The 24209-nt window shown below is 52.0% G+C and overlaps 1 protein-coding gene across 1 annotated transcript; it reads left to right on the top strand.

The window, feature by feature from the left end:
* The first annotated feature begins 650 nt into the window (after positions 1-650).
* On the top strand, positions 651-22921 carry NLRX1 (NLR family member X1). The gene is made up of 8 exons (XM_049778389.1): positions 651-661; positions 9371-9459; positions 10532-11151; positions 13422-14243; positions 19630-20225; positions 21085-21171; positions 22025-22276; positions 22589-22921. Exons 1-8 carry the CDS (start codon positions 651-653, stop codon positions 22908-22910), a joined length of 2799 nt encoding a protein of 932 aa, XP_049634346.1. The 3' UTR covers positions 22911-22921.
* The last annotated feature ends 1288 nt before the right edge of the window (positions 22922-24209 follow it).

Raw genomic sequence — 24209 nt, 5'->3', positions numbered from 1 at the left:
ATCTCTCCGGCCCCAACTTTTTTAAATTAATTAATTAATTAATTAATTTTGTTTTTTTTGGGCCACACCTGTTTGATGCTCAGGGGTTACTCCTGGCTAAGCGCTCAGAAATTGCCCCTGGCTTGGGGGACCATATGGGACGCCGGGGGGATCGGAACCGCGGTCCTTCCTTGGCTAGCGCTTGCAAGGCAGACACCTTACCCTCTAGCGCCACCATCACCGGCCCCTTTTTTAAATTTATTTTATTTTATTTTTTTGTTTTTTTTTTTGTTTGTTTGTTTGTTTTTTTGGGTTTTTGGGTCACACCCGCGGCGCTCAGGAGTTACTCCTGGCTGTTCTGCTCAGAAAAAGCTCCTGTCAGGCCACGTGGGGGACCATATGGGATACCAGGATTTGAACCACCAACCTTCTGCATGAAAGGCAAATGCCTTAGCACAGCGGCCTTTGCCTTGGATCGGCTGCTTGCAAGGCAAAGGCCGCTGTGCTAAGGCATTTGCCTTTCATGCAGAAGGTTGGTGGTTTGAATCCCGGCATCCCATATGGTCCCCTGAGCCTGCCAGGAGCGATTTCTGAGCATAGAACCAGGAGTAACCCCTGAGCGCTGCCGGGTGTGACACCCCCCCCCAGAAAAAACTTCTTGGAGTGCCACCATGTGCTCCAGGTGAGAGGCCATCCAGGTCACTAGTAGGAATTGGCTGCGCTACTTTCATTTTCCATTCTCAGGGATGAAAGACTACCTGTATGGGGCAGGTCAGAGTGCCCCAGGGACACTGTAGGCAGGCTTTTTGTTTTTATTTTGTTTGGGGGTCACACCGGGCAGTGCTCAGGAATTGCCTCTGGCGGCTAGAACAAGCACCTTGCCCACTGTGCTATCACTCAGGCCTATTATGGGCAGACTTTGTATGTGGGTGACTTGACTTTGATCCACAACACCTCATAGTCTTTGCGCAATGCTGGGAGTGGCCCTGAGCACTAATGGGTAGGGCTCCCACTGCCAAAAATCCCCATCACCTCCCACTTCCTCCCCTCCTCGATTCCCTCCTGCAACTTCTGTTCTGCTGGCCTGCACGGCTGCATTTGCCTGGGAGATTGTGTTTCAGTGTGTGGGTGTGAATAAGGAGCTTCTCCGTAGCCACTGGGTGTCGGACTCAGAAGCACAGGGGTGAGAGTGGTGGCTTTGAGTTTTTTTTTTTTAGGGGGGGTCACACCAGCAGTGCTCAGGGGTTACTCCTGGCTCTACGCTCAGAAATCGGTCCTGGGGCCCGGAGAGATAGCACAGTGGTGTTTGCCTTGCAAGCAGCCGATCCAGGACCAAAGGTGGTTTGAATCCCGGCGTCCCTTATGGTCCCCCGTGCCTGCCAGGAGCTATTTCTGAGCAGACAGCCAGGAGTAACCCCTGAGCACTGCCGGGTGTGACCCAAAAACAAAAACAAAAAAAAAAAAAAAAAAAAAAGAAATCATTTCTGGCAGGCTTGGGGAATCCCATATGGGATGCCGAGACTCGAATCACCTTCCTTCTGCATGCAAGGCAAATGCCCTACCTCCATGCCATCATCTCTCGGGCCCCAGGATAGAGCAGATGGCGATGGGGCCTATCCTTGAACCACCTCCTCCTCCTTCTTCTTTGACCCCAGGAAGAGTCTGGGCTGAGGAGAAAGAAGCAGGCTGGTTAGGGCAAAACTTTGGGGTCTAGGGTCTAAGTGAGGGGTCCACAGACTGAGTTCAGCAAAGAAGCAGCAGGAAGCCAGAGGCTCACCCTGGCAAATGAGTGGGCCTGGAGGACCGGCCTGGACAGTCTGCACCTGCTGGGCTTCCTCTCCCTAACTGGGTCAGCCAGTCAATCAATCAGTGCAAGTCCTTTAAACAGTTCTCAGAGGTAACTCCTGACTCTACACTTCGAAATCGCTCCTGGCATGCTCGGGGGGACCCTATGAGTTGCTGGGATTCGAACCACCGTCTTTCTGCTTGCAAGGCAAACGCCCTACCTCCATGCTATCCCTCCAGCCCTAGTGCAAGTCCAGTGCAGGCTCGGTTTTCTGAGCGGTATAAGCTGATGACAGGAAGGAGGCTCGCTGGGGGCGTGGTCGAAAATAGACAACACCCACTTGTGGGCGGAGCTACCGGAGCCACGCCCCTGGTCCTTCTAAAGCGTCCCCAGGTTGGTCCCGGGCCAGACAAGGCCGGGCCTGGCTCTGCGCAGGCGGCAGGAGGCGGGCAGGAAGCGCCGGCGACCAACTCCTAGGCTTGGCAGCCGTGGGGAAAAGGCCTTGCAGTACGTCGATCGGCGCTGAGCTGCCTTGGGCCGGTGGGGACGCGCTTGGCAAGTTTGTGGCATGGTGGGGAGCCTGCAGATCTGCGCCAGCCGGGCCCCAAGTGGTGCATTTTTCGGGTTGCTTCAAGCCTTGGGCCCCTAAAGCAAGATCTAAGCGGGTGGGAGGATGGGACCGGCCGCTGGGGACCTGGGGTGACCCTGAACACTGCCCTCCCCTCCCCTCATCCCTCTACAGAGTGTCCAGAGTGGCCCCTGAGGCTTTCTTTCTGAGCCAGGATCCTCCAAAATTCAGGCGACATTCACTGTCCTCTCTCCTTTCCCCACTGGTTGTCCCCATTGGCAGGTGCCCTGCCACCCCTGGAGGAGGCTTTCTGTGGTGCCCAGGTGCCAGAGAGGCCTAGTGTAAGGGAAATTAGGGGGAGACAGGCCTTGAATCTGACAGATTGGGCAGGGCTCAGCAGCCTGGCTGGGCAGGGAGGAGGACTGTGCCATCCAAGTTGGCACCAGAATTGGTGACTGCAGCACTCGGGGGAACTCTGGCTTCGGTGGCATGGGTGGGAAGTTGGAAGGAGGGGAGTGAGAAGAAGAAAGGGGTCCTCTGGAAGTCAGGGTGGTTACAGGGGAGGTTGGGAGTCAGGCAGGGGGTAGAAGTCTGGTCAAGGCCCTGCAGAGGTGTGAGTAGGATTGTTGGGGGTATTTATAGATGGGGTGTCACTTGTGTGCTGGGAGGACCTGGAGTGAAGTCTTTGCTAGGGGAGACACCCCGGCCCCTCCCCTCTCTGGCAGCTTGTGGCCTCAGCAGAGACTGGGAATATAAATTTGGTCATTCATTCATTCATTCATTCACTCTTTTTTGTTTTGGGGGGGCCACACCCGTGACGCTCAGGAGTTACTCCTGGCCCTGTGCTCAGAAATCACTTCTTTTTTTTTTTTTTTTTGGGCCACACCCGGTAATGCTCAGGGGTTACTCCTGGCTATGTGGTCAGAAGTTGCTTCTGGCTTGGGGGACCATATGGGACACCAGGGGATCGAACCGCGGTCCGTCCAAGGCTAGCGCAGGCAAGGCAGGCACCTTACCTTTAGCGCCACCGCCCAGCCCCCCAGAAATCACTTCTGGCTTGGGGAACCATAGGGGACTCCGGGGGATCGAACTGCGTTCTGTCCTAGGTTAACTGCTTGCAAGGCAAACACCCTATGCTCCAGCCCCTTTTTGGTTTGTTTGTTTGTGGTGTTTGGGCCACACCAGCATTACTCAGGGGTTACTCCTGGCAGGCTGAGGAAACGTGTGGGATGTGGGGGATCAAATCCAGTTTGGTCCTAGATCAGCTGTCTATGCCCTACCACTGGCTAAGGCTTGGGCCCTCATTCATTCATTTTTTATGCCTGCCTCAAAGCAGCATCCTGAAGAGACAATGATGAAACCGTTAAAATTCATCAAGGTAGGCTGGAGAGATAGCCTGGAGGTAGGGCTTTTGCCTCTCATGTAGAAGGACGGTGGTTCGAATCCCAGCATCCCAGATGGTCCCTCCCATATGGTCCCTCGAGCCTGCCAGGAGCGACTTCTGAGCTTAGAGCCAGGAGTAACCCCTGAGCACTGCCAGGTGTGATCCAAAAACCAAATAAAATAAAATGAAATTCAGCAACGGGGGCTGGAGCGATAGTAGGGTGTTTGCCTTGTGCAGGGCCAACTCAGGACAGAACCCAGTTTTATTCCTGGCATCCTATATGGTCCCCCCAGCCTGCCAAGAGTGATTACTGAGCGAAGAACCAGGAGTAACCTCTGAGTGCTACCACCAGGTGTGACCAAAACAAACAAATTCAGTGAGGTGGGGCTGAAGAGATAGCACAGTGGTAGGGCATTTGCCTTGCATGTGGTCGACCCGGGTTGGACCCGGTTCCATTCCTGGCATCCCATATGGTCCCCTGAGCAATTTTTGAGTGCAGAGCCAGGAGTAACCCCTGAGCATCACCAGGTGTGGTCCCCAAACCAATCAATTAATAAATAAATAAACTGCTTAAAAATTTTAGTGAGGAACAAAGACAGAGACAGAGAGGAAGTCTGGAGGGGATGACAAGGGAAACATGAAATTAGTGGCAGGAAATGAACACTGCTGAAGGAATGGGTGTTAGTACACAGTATGACTGAAATCCAACTGTCAAGAACTTTTTGTTTGTTTTTTTTTGGGGGGGGGCACACCCGGTGATGCTCAGGGATTACTCCTGGCTATGCGCTCAGAAATTGCTCCTGGCTTGGGGGGACACCAGGGAATCAAACTGTGGTCCGTCCTAGGCTAGCGTGCACAAGACAGACGCCTTTACCGTTTGTGCCACCGCTTCCGCCCCCTATCAACAACTTTTTTTTTGTTGTTGTTTTTTGGGTCACACCCGGCAGCGCTCAAGGGTTACTCCTGGCTCTACACTCAGAAATCGCTCCTGGAAGGCTCGGGGGACCATATGGGATGCCGGGATTCAAACCACCGTCCTGTATGCAAGGCAAATGCCCTGCCTCCATGGTATCTCTGGCCCCCTATCAACAACTTTTTAACTCTACCTCACAGTAATTTAATTTTTATTCTTTTTTTTTTTTTTTTTTTTGGCCATTGTAATGTACCTGAGACCCTGGATCTGGGTGTAGCTACCTGAGACCTACCCATTTCTGGGAGGGGTCTTGGGAACTGAATATTAGGTGTTACCTTACCTGCAAGACCCCGCCCATAGCTACACCCAGATCCAGGGTCTCAGGTACACTACAGGCCATAACCGTTTGACGCTCAGGGGTTACTCCTGGCTATGCGCTCAAAAATCGCCCCTGGCTTGGGGGGACCATATGGGACGCCGGGGGATCGAACCGTGGTCCCTCCTCTGCTGGTGCTTGCAAGGCAGACACCTTACCTCTAGTGCCACCTTCCCGGCCCCTATTCTTATTTTTTTATTTTATTTTATTTTATTTATTTATTTTTTTGTTTTGTTTTGTTTTTGGGCCACACCCGTTGACGCTCAGGGGTTACTCCTGGCTATGCGCTCAGAAGTTGCTCCTGACTTGGGGGACCATATGGGACACCGGGGGATCGAACCGCGGTCCGTCCAAGGCTAACGCAGGCAAGGCAGACACCTTACCTCTTGCGCCACTGCCCGGCCCCTATTTTTTAAATTTATTTAAAGAAAATGCATTACATAGTTGACATAACTGATAATAATACATTTGTTTTAGGAAGATCAAAAGCAACATGATTTAACAAAATAGAAAATTGAAAGAAAAACTAAAGAGATGGAAGAGAAAGGAAAGAAGAATATTTTTATTTATTTATTTATTTATTTATTTATTTATTTATTTATTTATTTATTTATTTATTTTTGGTTTTTGGGTCACACCTGCCAGCGCTCAGGGGTTACTGGCTCTATGCTCAGAAATCGCTCCTGGCAGGCTCAGGGGACCATATGGGATGCCAGGATTCGAACCACCGTCCTTCTGCATGCGAGGCAAACACCCTACCTCCATGCTATCTCTCCGGCCCAAGAGGATATTTTTTTTTTTTTTTTTTTTTTTTTTTTTTTTTTTTGGGTTTTTGGGCCACACCCGTTTGATGCTCAGGGGTTACTCCTGGCTATGTGCTCAGAAATCGCCCCTGGCTTGGGGGGACTATATGGGACACCGGGGGATCGAACCGCGGTCCTTCCTTGGCTAGCGCTTGCAAGGCAGACACCTTACCTCCAGCGCCACCTACCCGGCCCCCCAAGAGGATATTTTTGAAAATTATTGAATCACAATGAATTCATTAAAGCACCAGCAGAAAGTTTAGTAAGCTCTTCTTTTTTTTTTAAAGGATGAGTTAAAAAATATAGTAATAATGGTGTGAGAGTAGCAATTGTTATTGTTTGCATAGGCCCAGCAAAATATGGGGGAAATGGATTAAAAAAAAGAACCTTGGCCTAAATAAAAGGAGGCCTTATCCCTGAAGTTTTCTGGCATAAGACTGAGTCTGGGTTCCAGGCATACGAGGTTGTTCAACCCGAGTCATTCTCTGTGGTCATGGTGAAATTTTTTCACACATTAGCTATTGTTGGTTTCAGGTTTCTGTAGTTAAAGATTCTGGTTTCTGTGCATTTCCTTCACTGAAGTCAGGATGATGTGGACCGTCCTCTAGTTTCACCTCACAATAAGATGTGAAGCGTCCTGCTCTGCAAGCAGGTTGTTGCTGTTGCTGAGTTGTCTGGGTGTTAAGGGAATACTCCTTGGAGTAAGTCAATGCCAAGGTAGCGGTAGAGGTTTGCTTCCTGATTATGTTATAGACAACTGTGGTTGTTTTTGTAGATGGTCAGTGGTTCAGGGGTGTATGGGCAATGCCCATTCTTCGGAGGCCTGGGCCATGTCATTATGCCAAATGTTCAGGGTATAAGGCCTAATTGCAAGTAATTAAAATTTTTTTGTTTTGTTTTTGGGCCACACCCAGAGGTGCTCAGGGGTTACTCCTGGCTGTCTGCTCAGAAATAGCTCCTGGGAGGCATGGGGGACCATATAGGACACCGGGATTCAAACCAACTACCTTTAGTCCTGGATCGGCTGCTTGAAGGCAAACACCGCTGTGCTATCTCTCCAGGCCCTGTAATTTAAATTTTTGGGTTTTTTTTTTTTTTTTTTTTGTCTTTTTAAAGTCACACCCGCCAGCGCTCAGGGGTTACTCCTGGCTCTACGCTCAGAAATTACTCCCAGCAGGCTTGGGGAACCATATGGGATGCCAGGATTCAAACCATCATCCTTCTGCATGCAAGGCAAATGCTCTACCTCTATGTTATCTCTCCAGCCCCAGTAATTTAATTTTTAAAAAACCAACTCAGAACGATAGCACCAGTGGGTGTTTGCTTGCATGCAACTGACCCAAATTCGATCCCTGGCATCCCATATGGTTTCCCAAGCCTGCAGGTGTAATTTCTGAGCACAGAGCCAGGAGTAATCCTTGAGTGATGCCAGGTATGGCCTCAAAACAAATAACAACAATAACAACAACAAAATGACCTGGTAGAGAGGAGATTAAGAGTGTGGTTTTTCTCATTGTAGGAGGCTCAAAAAAGCCACAGGCCTCTTCTGAACTTGCTGGCAGCCAAGCAAAAGAGACCTAAAAACAGGAGCAGTTCACCAGAAGAGACAAGTATAACCCTTCAGGGTTGGGGTAGGTGGCAGGATTAAGATGGGAGGTCAGGGAGGGGGATCCGGTCAGGGTTTGCTTGTTATTTCGACACTTAAGGAAAGACTGGTGCTCTCCTAGGGAGGAATTTCCTGTAAGGCCTCACAGGGTATGTTTGTGGGGGTGTGTGGTATGTATATCTATGTGTGGTTGTATATGTGTGGCATGTGTGACATGATCTGGTATGTTTTGGGGGTGTGTGGCATGTGGTGTGCTTGATGTATGTGTGTGTATGTGAGAGAGAGAAAGAAGAGAGAAAGAGAGAGAGAGAGAGAAAGAAAGAAAGAGAGAGAAAGAAGAGAGAGAGAGAGAAGAGAAGAGAAAGAAAGAGAGAGAGAGAGAGAGAGAGAGAGAGAGAGAGAGAGAGAGAGAAGAGAGAGAAGGAGAAGCTCATTCACACTGTTGTTCCTGCAGGAAGTTGGATTGAAGGAGTGGTGGCTGGACCTCCTGCCTCTGACCTCTCTTGCCATGAGATGGGGCCACCACTTACCCAGGGCCTCTTGGGGTCTTGGGCTGGGACAGGTGTTCCATCCAGCAGGTGAGCAGGAAGTGGGGCTCCTTTTCTACCTCCCCCTTCCCTTTTGAGTCCAGTGGTACCTCTGAGAGAGGTGGAGCTGTGTGGGCCCAGCTCTTGAGATTTCTGTTGCTGGGTCCTGGGCAAATCCCATCATCACTCCGAGCTTGGGGACTAAAAAATTTAGTTAAGCGGCTGGAGAGAGAACATGGAGGTAGGGTGTTTGCCTTACATGCAGAAGGATGGTGGTTCAAATTCCAGCATCCCATATGTTCTGAGTGTGCCAGGAGCGATTTCTGAGCGCAGAGCCAGGAGTAACCCTTTAGCACTGCCAGGTGTGACCCAAAAACCAAAAAAAATTTTTTTTAGTGAGGAATAGAGACAGAGACAGAGAGGAAGTCTGGAAGGGATCAAAGATACAGGAATATGGGGCCAGAGCGATAGCAGAGCAGTAGGGTGTTTGCCTTGCACGTGGCTGACCCAGGATGGACCTTGGTTTGATCCCCATGTCCCATATGGTCCCCCAAAGCCAAGAGCGATTTCTGAGCACATAGCCAGGAGTAACCGCTGAGCATCATCAGGTAAGCCCCTCCACCAAATAAAGATAAAGCAGTCAGACTAGATAGTCTTTGAGGATCCTTGTTATTCCTTCTGTCCTTAAGACACTTGTATGACTTCTTTGCAGTCTACAGGAATTTGCCCACACTCTGCTCCATGCAAGGCTGTCTGCTCCCGTGGGAGGGGAGGTTGGTGGGAGTCACGCCATGAACTATGATACTGTGGACTTAACTGGGAAGAGAGATACAGGATCCCATGAATCAATAATGATGCATATGGGATGGGGGTTTTTAGGTTGGTGAGAAGATGGGGCCAGGACCCAGATGTTTTCTTCCCTTCTCTCTCTCTCTTCCTAGGTTCTCACTGTCCTTTCCTGAGCCACTGGCACAACCTCCTTAGAGGGGAAGGGTGTCCTCTTGAATCCCATAGGTGAGTTCCAAATGGTGTCTCCCCTGAGAATGCCTCCGGGCTCAGCAAGGTTACACAGGGATGAGTGAGAATTTGGAGAAAGCTTGATGGCTTGGGGGTGGAGAGGGTTCAGAACCATCGCTGAGGCTGGTGAGAAGGTCAACTGAGTCACCCTCTGTGGTTAGGGGGCTAGGGAGGACCCTGGAGAAGTGGAATATGGCTGGGACTTGACTTCATTCCTGGCAGCCATCAGTGGGAAGGGAAGTAGAGGGTGGAGCTGGGAAGGCTCAGAAACCCTCTCTGGGCCCTCCAGGATGGAGCCCGGCTCTCAAGTACCAGAGCTCAGTGTTCAGAGTGGCCTAGGCTCCCAGGCAGGGGCACCACCTGGAATAGTGCCTGGACATCACCCAGCCCCTGCTCTCTCCTTACTCCTAGGGCCTTTATCCGTCACTACAGAAGTTCAGCGGGCGCTTGTACCCCATCGGGGAGGCATGCACAGTTGTTCCGGGGTGTTGCTGCAACTGGTAAAGTTTCCACTGTGATCCCAGTAGGGGTGGGGAGTTGGGAGAGGCCACAGCAGGAGATGTCAGGGGCCCCCACTCTCTGAGCCCAGTGCCCCTTCCTACAATTCTCCAGCTAGCGCAGGTGCTTTTACCCAGTACTGTGAGGGACACAACATTCTTTTAATTTTCTTTTTAGTGGGGAGGATCCATCTGGCAGTGCTTAGGACTTTATCCTGACTCTGTACTTAGGAATCACTCCTACCAGCTATTCCTATTTTTGAAGCCCTTCAATATTCTCTTGCCCACAAATAGGGTCAACCCCCCAGTATCACTAGGATGGCCCTCAGGGTTCCCCACTACCATAGGTTCTGAGCAATGCCATGTTGTCAGGCACAAACATGGAATCATACAGCCCTGGGGTTGAGATTCACAGCACAACTGAGACGCCCAGCATCGCTTGGGATACCTCCTTATATTTACACATAAAAAAAGAACTAGAAAGGACCAGAATGATAGCACAATAGGGTATTTGCCTAGCATGCAACTGACCTAGGTTCAATCCCTGGCATCACATATGGTCTCCCTAGCCTGCTGGGAATAATTTTTGAGGGCAGAGCTAAGAGCAACCCCAAAACTAGAAAAAAAGGACTAGTAGGTTAAGATCACAGGGTTGGAAGTGGCCCAGTGTCTGTGAGGCCCTGGCTTCCATCCCCAACACTACAAAAGAAAAGATAAGATCAAGGTTACAGACAGATAATGCGACAAGCAGTGGCTCCAGACTTCCTGGACAGTCTGAGGATTATTTTTTTCTTTTTTAGGACACACCTAGTACTACTCAGGGCTGACTCCTTGGCTCTATGCTCAGGGATCTCCTCTGTGGGCTCAGGGTCCCAGAAAAGGTGCCAGGGATCAAACACATGTAAAACTAGCGCCCTCCCACTGTACTGTCACTCTGGCCCAGTCTTTTCTGGTGCTGTCTGCATCTACTCCCGTGTGTCACTTACTGTATCCTCCTTTTGTCCCCCTGCCTATGATTGGTCCTATGCTGTGGCCTCCTAACACCTTCCTCTGCCCCTTGCCCCTTCCCACACAGAAGCGATCCAGCAGCACCGTAAGAACCTGATTGAGTGGTTTAGCCGGCTGCCCCGGGAGGAACGCCAGTTCGGGCCTACGTTCGCTCTGGACACAGTCCATGTGGACCCAGTGATCCGCGAGAACGCCCCAGATGAGCTGCTTCGCCCACCTGTGGAACTGACCTTGGATCAGCAGCCCCCTTGTCCCAGCCTCCCCCCAGTGGCTCTGCCCCAACTATTCGACCCCGATGCTTGTGGACGTCGCGTGCAGACCGTGGTGCTGTACGGGACGGTGGGCACCGGCAAGAGCACGCTGGTGCGCAAGATGGTCCTGGACTGGTGTTATGGGCGCCTGCCTGCCTTTGAGCTGCTCATCCCCTTCTCCTGTGAGGACCTGTCATCTCTGGGGCGTGCCCCAGCCTCTCTGTGCCACCTGGTGGCCCAGCGCTACACGCCCCTCAAAGAGATCCTACCACTCCTCTCTTCGGCTGGCTCCCGCCTGCTTTTTGTGCTTCATGGCTTGGAGCGGCTTAATCTTGACTTTCGGCTGGCTGGCACCGGGCTTTGTAGCGACCCCAAGGAACCCATGGCACCCACGGCCATTATCGTCAACCTGTTGCGCAAATACATGTTGCCAGAGGTAAGGGTCCTCCATCCCCGACTCACCGCCAAAGCCTCCCTTGGTCCGTTGTCTGTTGTGTTTCGTATGATATCTTGCCCCTCTGCTGCTCCTCTGCGTGCCTGTGAGCCTGCTGCTGACTTCCTAAGCTTCTCTCTCTGGCTAACTGAGCACAAGGGCCCAGAGCAGACAGAGAACCATTCTCAGGTCATAACAATTGCTCTTTTTTTTTTTTTGGTTTTTGGGTCGCACCTGGAGGGTTACTCCTGGCTCATGTGCTCCTGGCAGGCATGGGGGACCATATGGGATGCCAGGATTCAAACCACCATCCATCCTGGGTCGGCTGTGTGCAAGGCAAATGCCCTACTGCTGTGCTATCTCTCTGGCCCCAAGAATTGCTCATTCTACCAAGCATAGTTGACATCTTTTTCCCTCTCAGCTCTCAGAGGCTTCCTGGGGGAGGGAGCCCATCAGGATAGCAAAGTCTTTGCTTTGTTTTGGGGCCACACTTGGATGTGCTCAGGGCTTACTTTGGGCTCTATGCTCAGGGATCACTCCTGGTGGAGGTCAGGGCCCTACATGGTGCTGGGAATCGAATTTGGGTCAATAGTGGCAAAGTAAGTGTCTTACTTACCCACTGTACTATCTCTGTGGTCCCAAGTATTTCTTCCTAAGGGGTTGGAAGTGCTTCCCAATAGGGCTGGGGGCCCAGAACCACTTCCAATGATACTTAGCCTGGTGGTTTGGACCTGATGGTTTTCCGTGCTATCTCAGTGGTGCCCTGGTGTTTAGGCTAGGAAAGCTGAGACTGCCAGCGCTCTCCCTGACAGGGCTCAGGGAACCTGTAATACAGGGGATTGTGTCCACCCTGGGTTCCGGCCCTTTGAAGTATCTCTCTGGCCCCCCAACTGTCTTTCTTTTGGTTGTACATAGATATTGGGAGGGGGCTGGGCCATTCCCTGGCAGTTCCTGGCTCTGAGCTCGAGTGACTCCAGGCAGTGCTCAGGGGACCATGTGTGGTGTGAGAGCCAGAACCATTACAGAACTCATCTCCTCTACTATATCTCCTATCCTTACATCTATTTCTTTTTTTCGTTTGTTTGTTTTGGGCCATACCCATTGGCACTCAGGGGTTACTCCTGATTTTGTGCTCAGAAATGGCTCCTGGCAGGCTTGGGAGGTCCATATGGGATGCTGGGGATCGAACCTGGTCCATCCTGGGTTGGCTGCATGCAAGGCAAATGTCCTACCACTGTGCTATGACTCTGGTCCCCTAATAGCTTCTTTTTTTGTTTTTATGTTTTATTTTGTTTTATGAGCCATACCTAGTGATGCTCAGGGGTTACTCCTGGCTATGTGCTCAGAAATAGCTCCTGGCTTGGGGGATCATATGGGACACCTGGGGATGGAACTGCCATCTGTCCCAGGCTAGCGCCAGAAAGGCAGACACCTTACCACTCCTCGACACCGCTCTGCCCCCACCCAATAGCTTCTTCTTTTTTTTTGGTTTTTGGTTTTTGGGTCACACCTGGATGCGCTCAGGGGTTCCTCTTGGCTCTACGCACAGAAATCGCTTCTGGCAGGCTTGGGGAGGACCATATGGGATGCCGGGATTCAAACCACTGTCCTTCTGCATGCAAGGCTTACCTCCATGCTATCTCTCCACCACCACCCCCCCAGTAGCTTCTTTTTTTTGTTTTTTTGTTTTTCTTTTTGGGCCACAAGTGGCGGAGCTCAGGGGTTACTTCTGTCTCTGTGCTCAGAAATCGCACCTGGCAGGCACGGGGACTATTTGGGATGCCGGGGGATTCAAATCACCGTCTTTCAGCATGCAAGGCAAATGCCCTATCTCCATGCTATCCCTCCAGCCCCCCTAATAGCTTTTTTTTTTTTTTTTTTTTTTGGTTTTTGGGCTACACCTGGCGGTGCTCAGGGGTTACTCCTGGCTATCTGCTCAGAAACCGCTCCTGGCAGGCACAGGGTACCATATGGGATGCCAGGATTCAAACCAACCATCTTGGGTCCTGGATCTGCTGCTTGCAAGGCAAACACCACTGTGCCCCTAATAGCTTCTTTTTTTTTGGGGGGGGGCCACACCCGTTTGATTCTCAGGGTTAGTCCTGACTAAGCGCTCGGAAATTACTCCTGGCTTGGGGGTTCATATGGGACGCCGAGGGATCGAACCGCGGTCCTTCCTTGGCTAGCGCTTGCAAGGCAGATAGATACCTTACCTCTAGCGCCACCTCATGGCCCCCCTAATAGCTTCTTAACCCTCCACCTTGTCCTCCCAGGCCAGCATCCTGGTGACCACCCGGCCCTCTGCCATCGCCTGCATCCCCAGCAAGTACGTAGGCCGCTACGGGGAGATCTGTGGCTTCTCTGACACCAACCTGCAGAAACTTTACTTCCAGCTGCGCCTCAACCAGCCCGACTGTGGCTATAGTGCAGGGGGCACGGGGGTCTCTCTGACACCGGCACATTGCGAAAATCTGGTGCAGATGCTGTCAAGGAACCTGGAGAGCCACCACCAGATCGCAGCCGCCTGCTTCTTGCCCTCCTACTGCTGGCTGGTGTGTGCCACCTTGCACTTCCTGCATGCACCCACGCCGGTAGGCCAGACGCTTACAGGCATCTATACCAGCTTCCTGCGCCTCAACTTTAGTGGGGAGATGCTAGACAGCACCGACTCCCCCAAGATGTCCCTGATGGCTTACGCGGCCCGGACCATGGGAAAGCTGGCCTACGAGGGAGTGTCCTCCCGGAAGACCTACTTCTCCGAGGAGGACGTGCGTGGCTGCCTGGAGGCGGGCATCCGGACAGAGGAGGAGTTCCAGCTGCTGCATGTCTTCCGTCGGGATGCCCTGAGGTTCTTCCTCACCCCCAGTGTGGAGCCGGGGCACAAGGGCACCTTTGTTTTCACTGTGCCCTCCATGCAGGAGTACCTGGCCGCCCTCTACATCGTCCTGGGCTTGCGAAAGACAACGCTGCAGCGTGTAGGCAAGGAGGTGGCTGAGTTGACGGGCCGCGTCGGGGAGGAAGTCAGCCTGGTTCTGGGTATTGTGGCCAAGCTGCTGCCCCTACGGATCCTGCCGCTGATCTTCAACCTGCTCAAGGTAACAGCTCCTGGGGTGTAGAGCCCAGGGATAACTTCTGAGATGCCCCAAGACAGAAAGAAGCAGCCACTTTCGTTGTCATTGCAAATTCTCCTCTTGGCTTTGGGCTGTCCAAGATGTCCTTGCATCTGGGATACAAGGAAGAGGGACAGGGAATCTTGAAGCTGGGGGCAAGGTTTGATGTTCTGCAGAGGAATGCAAGGGAACTTGGGATTGGATCATGCACCCTGATCCCCAAGGACAGCTTTCTTGGTCCTTACTGGGTGGCTGGGAGGAGGGAGTGGAGGAGGGTCAGGGGTCACTGCTGCATCCACCCATGTGCTAGTAATCATCCGCTGGTCAGATGCACTGTCCCCCAGAGCAGATGAGGCTCCTGGAGTGATGACTCATCCTAATGAAATACCAGAGACAGGTTATAAAGCAGATGCTGCTCTTCACTTATACCAGGAGGAGAGATAGCCTTGGTGATTGGCTATGCCAGGCTGAGCACAGGGCAGGTTTGCTCCAGAAGCTAGATTATGGGCCCATAGATGATACCGGCCGCAGACTGGATGTGTTCAATTGTCTTGGGGTTTATTTTGGGGGCCACACTTAGTGCTGCTTCAGATACTGCTCCTTCCTTGGGGAGGCACTTTCTACTAGGCTCAGGGGACCATGCAGTGGCAGTTATAGAACCCAGGATTTCCTGCAAGCAAAGTGAGACTAGGCCCACTGACCTATCTGGCCCTGAGTTCAGGACTCATTCCTGGTGGAGTGGGGGGGACCACATGGGATGCCAGGGATCAAATCTGCACTGGCTGTGTGCAAGGCAAGCGCCCTTCCAACTGTGCTATTGCTCTGGCCTCTAGGTTCACTTTTTTGGGGGTGGGGTCACACCCAGCGGTGCTCAGGGGTCATTCTTGGTGGTGCTCTGGGGACCATATGGGATGCTGGATATTGAACCCACATTGACCATGTGCAAAGCAAGTACCCTCCCCACTATCACTCTAGCCCCTAATTTTTTTTATTTATTTATTTATTTTTTTTGGTTTTTGGGCCACACCCGGTAACGCTCAGGGGTTACTCCTGGCTATGCGCTCAGAAGTCGCTCCTGGCTTGGGGGACCATATGGGACGCCGGGGGATCGAACCGCGGTCCGTCTCCTAGGCTAGCGCAGGTAAGGCAGGCACCTTACCTCCAGCGCCACCGCCCGGCCCCGCTAGCCCCTAATTTTTTGTTGTTGTTTTTGTTTGGTTTGGTTTTTGGACCACACCCGGTGGTGCTTAGGGGTTACTCCTGGCTCTACACTCAGAAATCACTCCTGGCAGATTTAGTGGAACATATGGTATGCTGGAGATCGAACCTGGGTCGGCCACGTGCAAGGCAAACACCCTACCTACTGTGCTATCGCTCTAGCCTCTTCCGGCCCCTTCAGCTCAGTGTTTAATAGGGAGTTGGGGAGGCCGCTGTGCCCTCATCAATGAAGTACTATTATGATTCCCAGGAGAGACAAGGAAATACACTCTTTGATCTGTGACTTGTCCTGGATCACTGAGTGTGTGAGGACAATGGCTATGATTTGAACTCAGGCTTTGTGCTCTGGACCCCTGTGCCCTTTGTGTCAGCCATTATCCATACACAATGGGCCTTTCCGCCCTGCTACCTGCCAGGCAATTTGGTTTCCTGAGAATGTATTTCAGTGGTGGCTCCTGAAGAAACTCAGCCCTGCATTGTGTTGGCAAAATTTCATTAAGTTTTTCCTTTTATTTTGGTTTTTGGGCCAAATAACGATGATAATGGTGACGTTCAGGGGTTACTCCTGCTATGTGCTCAGAAATCTCTCCTAGCTTGGGGAACCATATGGGATGCTGGGGATCGAACCCAGGTCTGTCCTGGGTCAGCTGTGTGCAAGGCAAACGCTCTACAGCTTGTGCTACTACACCATTTTTTCTTTCTTGATGGTGGTGTGCAGTACAGGTGTAGGTTGGAGTCCCCCAGTGGTACTCAGGAACTATTTCTGCCTCTGAGCTAAGGATAGACCCCCTGCAATGCCTGGGGGATCATATGTGATACTGAAGATTTTTCACCAGGGTCTGTAAGTCAAGTACCTTAACCCTGAACTCTCTTTCCAGTAGCCTTTTTATTTTTTTTTTTGGTTTTTGGGCCACACCTGGCGTTGCTCAGTAATAGCTCCTGGCAGGCACGGGGGACCATATGAGACACCGGGATTCGAACCAACCACCTTTGGTCCTGGATCGGCTGCTTGCCAGGCAAACCCGCTGTGCTATCTCTCCGGGCCCGCCTTTTTGTTTTTTAGTTTTTGTTTTTGGGGCCACACCCAGTGGTGCTCAGGAGTTACTCCTGGCTATCTGCTCAGAAATAACTCCTGGGGCCCGGAGAGATAACACAGAGGCGTTTGCCTTGCAAGCAGCCGATCCAGGACCGAAGGTGGTTGGTTCGAATCCCGGTGTCCCATATGGTCCCCCGTGCCTGCCAGGAGCTATTTCTGAGCAGACAGCCAGGAGTAACCCCTGAGCACCGCCGGGTGTGGCCCAAAAAAACAAAACAAAACAAAACAAAAGAAATAGCTCCTGGCAGGCACAGGGGACCATATGAGACGCCGGGATTTGAACCAACCACCTTCGGTCCTGGATCGGCTGCTTGCAAGGCAAACGCCGCTGTGCTATCTCTCCTGCCCGTTTGTTCGTTTTTAAGCCAGATCTAGCAATGTTCAGGGGTTATTCCTGGCTCTGCTCTGAGGAATCGCTGGCAGGCTTGGGGCCTTTCTGGGATACTGGGGATTCAGCCCAGGTTGGCTGTGTGCAAGACAAACACCTCACCCCTACCCTAGGTACTATCACTCCAGCCCCTCAGAGTTGATTCTTGGCTCTGCTCTCAAGAGCCACTCCTGGTGAACTCAGGGGATCATTGAAGTCGGCTCAGCAGCCACAAGGCAAGCACCTTCCCTACCTGCTGTGTTATCTATCTCTCTACCCCTGTGTTGGTTGAGGCCTTTGGATTGGTCCTCATATTGCCTTCCAATTAGATGTCTCTCAGTTGGTTCCTTTGGTTTTCCTGTTAAAAAGATGTTTCCTCATTGCCTCTTTATCTGGCTTTTCTCCCTCCCTTTGGGGGTTGGCTTTGTTTATCTCAATGAAGGCTACTCAGGGAGCCTGGACAGGCCGCTGACATCTTGGCTCATGGTTCCATGTGGTGGAGCAACTGGTTTGTGGGTAAACAGCTTTCAGTGTGAGTTTCTGGCCTGCTATTCCTTCCCAAATGAGTGTGGATTATTTCCTGCGTCGGAATTGCTTCTAGACCTTCGTCTCTTGTCCTACGAGGACAGTATTTCTGGGGACTGTGGAACGTACAACCCATCATTTCTTTTTTTTTTTTTTTTTTTTTTTTTTGGTTTTTGGGCCACACCCGTTTGACGCTCAGGGGTTACTCCTGGCTATGTGCTCAGAAATCGCCCCTGGGTTGGGGGGACCATATGGGACGCCGGGGGATCGAACCGCGGTCCGTTCCTTGGCTAGCGCTTGTAAGGCAGACACCTTACCTCTAGCGCCACCTTCCCGGCCCCACAACCCATCATTTCACACCCCTGTACCACAAATTATCTCTTATATGGAATAATGACAGAATTGGTATCACTGACTAATATCAAGATTAAATTACTTAATCTTGGTTTCCTGAGCTTGGTGAGTGTTAATAAGTTGTCTGCTAAACCTAAAAACTGGGCTGGAAAGAGGACTCAATGAATTTTTTGTTTGTTTGTTTTTGGGCTACACATGGTGGCACCAGGTGTTACTCCTGGCTCTGTGCTTAGAAATCACTCCTGGCAGGCTCAGGGGACCGTATGGGATGCCTGGATTAAACTCGGGTTGGCCACATGCAAAGCAAATGCCCTACCTGCTATGCTATCACTCTGGTCCCTGACTCAATGGATTTTGAGTTTTGCATAGAGCATATTTAGCATTCTAGAGGTCTGTTTTCTATCCCCAACACCACATGATCCCCCATGTACCATAAGGAGCAACCCCTAAGCATCAAATACCCCTGGGTGTGACCCCCAAACAAAGCAGTACAAACAGACAAAAACTCTTAAAACCAGGAGCCCAGTCACCCCTTCACTGTCCACAGTCCCTCAGACATGGCATTTCTTCCCTTGATTAGAGACAGAGATGGGGGAGTCTCCTAAGGGGATTCTGAAAGCCCCCCAGTTATTTGAGGATGTACTGGAATTATTAGCACTCCCTAAGCCCTAATAAAGGAGGCTGCTCTTTCTCTATTATCCCGGCAGTTGGTCTTTCCAAGTGTGAAGGTGAATTTTCTGGGGCAAGGGATATGGCTCAGTGGTAGAAAACTTGCCTTGTAAGTGAGGCTCCGGGTTTAATCCCAGCATCTCTCTCTCTCTCTCTCTCTCTCTTCTTCTCTCTCCTCTCCTCCTCTTTCTCCTCTCTTCCCTCTTCTTTCTTCAATCTCTCCTCTCTTCTCTCTGTCTCTCTCCTCTCCTCTTTTCTTTACTCTCCCCTCTCTCCTTTTCTCTTCTCTCCTCTTCTCTTTCCTCTTTTTCCTCTCCCCTTTCTCCTCTCTTCTTTTTCTCTCCTTTCTCCTCTTCTCCCCTCTCTCCACTTTCCTCTCTTTTTTTTTTTTTTTTTGGTTTTTGGGCCACACCCGGTAATGCTCAGGGGTTACTCCTGGCTATGCGCTCAGAAGTTGCTCCTGGCTTGGGGGACCATATGGGATGCCGGGGGATCGAACTGTGGTCCGTCCTAGGCTAGCGCAGGCAAGGCAGGCAAAATGTGTGGCTAGAGTGCAGTGGTGTTTACAATTAATTGATCACAGCCAGTTACAGATTTCTTTGTTCCTTCTCCACTTCCTTTTTTTTTTTTGGTTTTTGGGCCACACCCGGTGACGCTCAGGGGTTACTCCTGGCTATGCGCTCAGAAGTCGCTCCTGGCTTGGGGGACCATATGGGACGCTGGGGGATCGAACCGCGGTCCGTCCTAGGCTAGCGCAGGCAAGGCAGGCACCTTACCTCCAGCGCCACTGCCCGGCCCTACTTTCCTCTCTTAACTCTTTCTCCCCTCTCTCCTCTTTGCTCTCTTCTCTCTCTTCTCTTTCTCTCTCCTCTTTTCCTCTCCCCTTTCTCCTCTTTTCTCTCTCTTCTTACTTCACTCCTCTCTCCTCTCTTCTCTCTCTATCTGTCTCTGTCTTTTTCTCTGTCTTTCTGCCTTTCTCTGTCTCTCTCGCTGGAGTTGGAGCTGGACATCGGGGTTGGGACTGACATGGGTCTGGGTTTTGTCACGTGGAGAAGGGCCACCAAGGGTCCTGCCAGCGCAGGAAACAGAATGGAGCACTGAGGGTCTTGAGTTCCAGGTGCACCCCTCGCTTCCTTCTCCAGGTGGTCCCCACAGTGTTCGGGCGCGTGGTGGGGAAGAGCCGGGAGGCGGTGGCCCAGGCCATGGTGCTGGAGATGTTCCGAGAGGAGGATTACTACAACGACGATGTCCTGGACCAGATGGATGCCAGCATCCTGGGTGTGGAGGGCCCTCGGCGCCACCCCGACGAGCCCCCTGATGATGAGGTCTTCGAGCTCTTCCCCATGTTCATGGGGGGGCTTCTTTCGGCCCCCAACCGGGCGGTGCTGGCTCAGCTCGGTTGCCCCATCAAGCATCAGGAGGCTCTGGAGAATGCTCAGGCCATCAAGAAGCGACTGGGCAAGCTGGGCCGCCAGGTGCTGCCCCCATCAGAGCTCCTAGACCACCTCTTCTTCCATTATGAGTTCCAGAACCAGCGCTTCTCTGCCGAGGTGCTGGGCTCCCTGCGCCAGCTCAACCTGGCCGGCGTGCGCATGACACCCCTCAAGTGCACCGTGGTGTCCACTGTCCTGGGTAGTGGGAAGCACACTCTGGATGAGGTGAACTTGGCCTCCTGCCAGCTCGACCCCGCTGGGCTGCGCACTCTCACGCCTGTCCTCCTGCGCTCCCGAAAACTGGGGTGAGACAGGCCCGTCTTTATGCTCTAGAGGGGTGCAGAGGGTGGGCGAACTTGCTGGGGAGACTTGGGAATATGAAGTCTGGGGTGGTTGATTGGAAGATTAGAGCTGGCTCCATTTTGTTTTGTTTTGTTTTGTTTTTGGGAGGGGGCCACACCCAGTGGGGCCAGAGTGATAGCACAGCGGTAGAGTGTCTTGCATGCACCCGATCTGGGATGGACCCGGATTCTTTTTCCAGCATTTTATACGGCCCCCCAAGCCTGCCAGCAGTAATTTTGAGTGCAGAGCCAGGAGTAACCCCTGAGTGCTACTGGGTGTAACCCCAAAACAAAACAAAACACCCCAGCTGTTGGGGCTGGAGCTATATAGCGCAGCGGTAGGGCGTTCGCCTTGTACATGGCTGATCCAGGACAGACCTCGGTTCGATCCCTGATGTCCCATATGGTCTCCCAAGCCAGGATTGATTTCTGAGCACATAGCCAGGAGTAACCTCTGAGCATCACTGGGTGTGGCCCAAAAACAAAACAAAACAAAAAACCCAAGTGTGCTCAGAATTCAGTTATGCACAAGGCAAATGCTTGCTGTGCTAATCGCTCTGGCCCCCACCAGCTCCATGTTTACTTTTTTGATTTTTGGGGTAAGGGATTTAGGCTACCTGATGCTGCTCAGGGCTGACTTTTGGCTCTGTGCTCTGGGATTATCGCTCCCAGCAGTGCTCAGAGGAACCATATGCATGTGGTACTAGGGAAGAAACAGGTTGGGTGCAGGTGAGAGAGGCCAATGCTGACTTCTCTGTCTTATCTCTTTGGCCCCTCCATGTGACTCTGCTTCTTGTCTCCCTGCTGGCAACTCCTGCTCCAGCTTGCAACTCAACAGCCTGGGCCCCGAGGCTTGCAGGGACCTCCAGGACCTGTTGCTACATGACCAATGTCAGATCACCTCCCTGAGGTGAGTTCCCGGAAGCTCTATCCTCCTAACCTAACTGGTGCTGATCACTTTGGAGAAGAGCATGCAGGCAACTCATCACCTGGCCAAGGAAGGGAGGGGAAGAACACTGAGTGGATCCAGCTTCCTTCCACTTATGTTCTAGAACATTCCCTGTCAACTTGCCTCTCAGGGACAGTCCTAATACCAGGCCCTCCACAGAAGCTTCCAAAGGGTTGGCTGACCTATAGGGCACCCAGATTCCTAGGTCCCCCATTTCTCACAGGAATAAAGGGAGGAGAAGGAATAAAAGGGAGGGAAGGAGTGGGATGGGAAAGGGATCTGGGGAGGAGGTGAGAAAAGGAGGAAGGGGCAGGTCAGAACGATAGCACAGCACGTTTGTCTTGCATGCAGTCAACTCGGGTTCAATCCCTGGCATCCTGTATGTTCCTGTGAGATTTCCAGGAGTGATTTCTTTTTTCATTTGTTTGTTTTTGTGTCATACCCAGCAGAGCTCAGGAGTTACTCCTGGCTCTATGCTCAGAAATCGTCCCTGGCAGGCACAGGGGACCATATGGGATGCCGGGATTCGAACCACCGACCTTCTGATTGCAAGGCCTTACCTCCATGCTATATCCCCGGACCCCAGGAGTGATTTCTGAATGCAGAGCCAGGAGTAACCCCTGAGCACCACTGGGTGTGGCCCTGCTTAAAAAAAAAAAAAAAGAGGAGGGCTGGGTGGAGGAAGGAGATGAAAAAGGCTCAGCTTCTCCCTGCCAGGCTCCCATTTTCTCTGTCTGCTTCTCCTCCTGACTTGGCACCTCAGGAAGGGCACCCTTGGGCCTGTGTGACTTTGTGGTGCTGCTTGTGGCCATAGGCTGTCCAACAACCCACTGACAGCGGCCGGCGTGTCCATGCTGCTAGAGGGACTGGCAGGAAATAGCTCACTCACTCACCTCTCCCTGCTGCACACGGGCCTGGGCGACGAGGGCCTGGAACTGTTGGCTGCCCAGCTGCACCGGAACCATGGACTCCAGGAGCTAAACGTGGCCTACAATGGCGCCGGTGACAAGGCGGCTCTGGCCTTGGCCCAGGCTGCACGCAAACACCCAACCCTGGAGCTGCTTCAGTGAGTCTTGAACTTGGCGCCCTGAAATCCTGCAACAGGCTTTTCGTACCCTCGGGGATGTGCTCTAACTTGGTTCTACCCTCAGCTCTCGCACCCCACACCTGGCCTGTCATCGTGGTTTCTGATTGCTCCTTGTCTGCATGCTTCTGACCCTCCTCTGCTTTTGATGGGTTCTTTTTGCTGCTTGTAGCTTCATCATTAACATCCACCTGTCTCATCTTGGCCCTTGGGGATGCCTTGAAAGACCACTCCCCCATGAGCTCTCCTCCTGCCCTAAGAGGCCACACCACCCTCCTCTTTCTCTCCCACCAGTCTCTACTTCAACGAGCTGAGCTCCGAGGGTCGCCAGGTCCTTCGGGATCTGGCAGCCAACCCCGAAGGTGGGGCCCGAGTGGTGGTGTCGCTGACCGAGGGGACAGCCGTGTCCGAGTATTGGTCAATGATCCTCAGCGAAATCCAGCGGAACCTCAACAGCTGGGATCGGGGCCGGGTGCAGCGGCACCTGGAGCTGCTGCTGCAGGACCTGGAGGACAGCCGGGGTGCCACGCTGAACCCCTGGCGCAAAGCCCAGCTGTTGCGCGTGGAGGGCGAGTTCAAGGCTCTGCTGGAGCAGTTGGGAGGCTCTGGAAGCTGAGTCTCAGGCCACAGGCATAGGCACCCTATGCTTGATCCCCATGTCCAGCCCGGGATTTGCACTTTTGCTCAACTGGAGGGAGGCAAAGGAAGGGGCAATCGACAAGGGCGTCTTTGACCTCCTGGGGCATTTCTGACCAGTGCATCCTGGTCAACAGAACATCCTTTTCTTTCCCAAAGAGCAAAGTATGTGTCAATTTGATAATTCAGATTATCCTATAGCAAGTCAGTCCCAGCCTTGTCTCCCTCTGCAATCCTGATTTTATCACCAGAGGGCGCTCTTTTGCCGCCAGCCTTGCAGGAGTTGTGGCCTTTACTTTCTGGGGACACCCAGATACCTGCAGTCTCTTTTCTCTTTTATTGGTGCTCTCCCCACACCCCGCGCCCCTTCACCACTTGGTACTTAAGCTCTGTGCCTCTAAGGGGCACGTGCACAGATTCACTCCAACAAAACCTGGCATCTTAAATAAAAATCTTACAGGAGGTCAGAGTGAATGCTTGCCTTGGACATGGCTGACCCGGGTTCGATTCTCCTGTATCTCCTATGGTCCTCTGAGCCTCTACAGGAGTAATCCCTGAGTGCAGAAACAGGAATAGTCCCAGAGCTCTCCCAGGTGTGGCTTCAACCAAAAATAATAATCAAATAAAGAACAAAAACATCACCGCAGCGGGAGGGTATTTGTCTTCATGCAGCCGACCTGGGTTCCATTCTCAATATCCCATATCACCAGGAGTGATTTCTGAGTGTAGAGCCAGGAGAACCTCTGAGCACCTTCAGCTGTGGCCCCGAAAATAAATAAATAAAAATTTATTGGGTCACTATTTATTGGGTCTGATTTTTTGGAGGGTGTCTGATATTTTCTTTTCTTTGTGGGTTTTTTTTTTGTTTTTTTGTTTTTTTGTTTTTTTTGGTCACTCCCGGCAGTGCTCAGGGGTTATTCCTGGCTCCAGGCTCAGAAATTGCTCCTGGTAGGCACAGGGGACCATATGGGAAGCTGGGATTTGAACCGATGACCTCCTGCTTGAAAGGCAAACACCTTATTTCCATGCTATCTCTCCGGCCCCAGGGGTCTGATATTTTCAAAAAAGGTCACTAGGTCACTTTCTTGGCCATTTGATGGTGATGATAGGATCCTTAATAAGGAGCGGCTGTGCTTAGGGGCTCGGGGCTAGGAAAAACTCTAAAATGGTTAGGGACCACCAGAGCAAAACCCAGGGGTGCTGGGTGGGGGTGACTGAATTCAAGACTTTCCTTAAGAAGCTGGAGTGATGCCACAGCAGCAAGGCATTTGCAGACCCA

This window comes from Suncus etruscus, chromosome 8, assembly GCF_024139225.1.
Source record: "Suncus etruscus isolate mSunEtr1 chromosome 8, mSunEtr1.pri.cur, whole genome shotgun sequence".
NCBI classification, from domain to species: Eukaryota; Metazoa; Chordata; class Mammalia; order Eulipotyphla; family Soricidae; genus Suncus; species Suncus etruscus.
This window is presented reverse-complemented; position numbering and strand designations above follow the sequence as displayed.

Bases quoted from the DNA above. Each gene is read 5' to 3' on its own strand.
- NLRX1 (XM_049778389.1), top strand. The intron at 14,244-19,629 runs GTAACAGCTCCT...TTCCTTCTCCAG, and splicing joins TGATCTTCAACCTGCTCAAG to GTGGTCCCCACAGTGTTCGG. The intron at 22,277-22,588 runs GTGAGTCTTGAA...CTCTCCCACCAG, and splicing joins CCAACCCTGGAGCTGCTTCA to TCTCTACTTCAACGAGCTGA.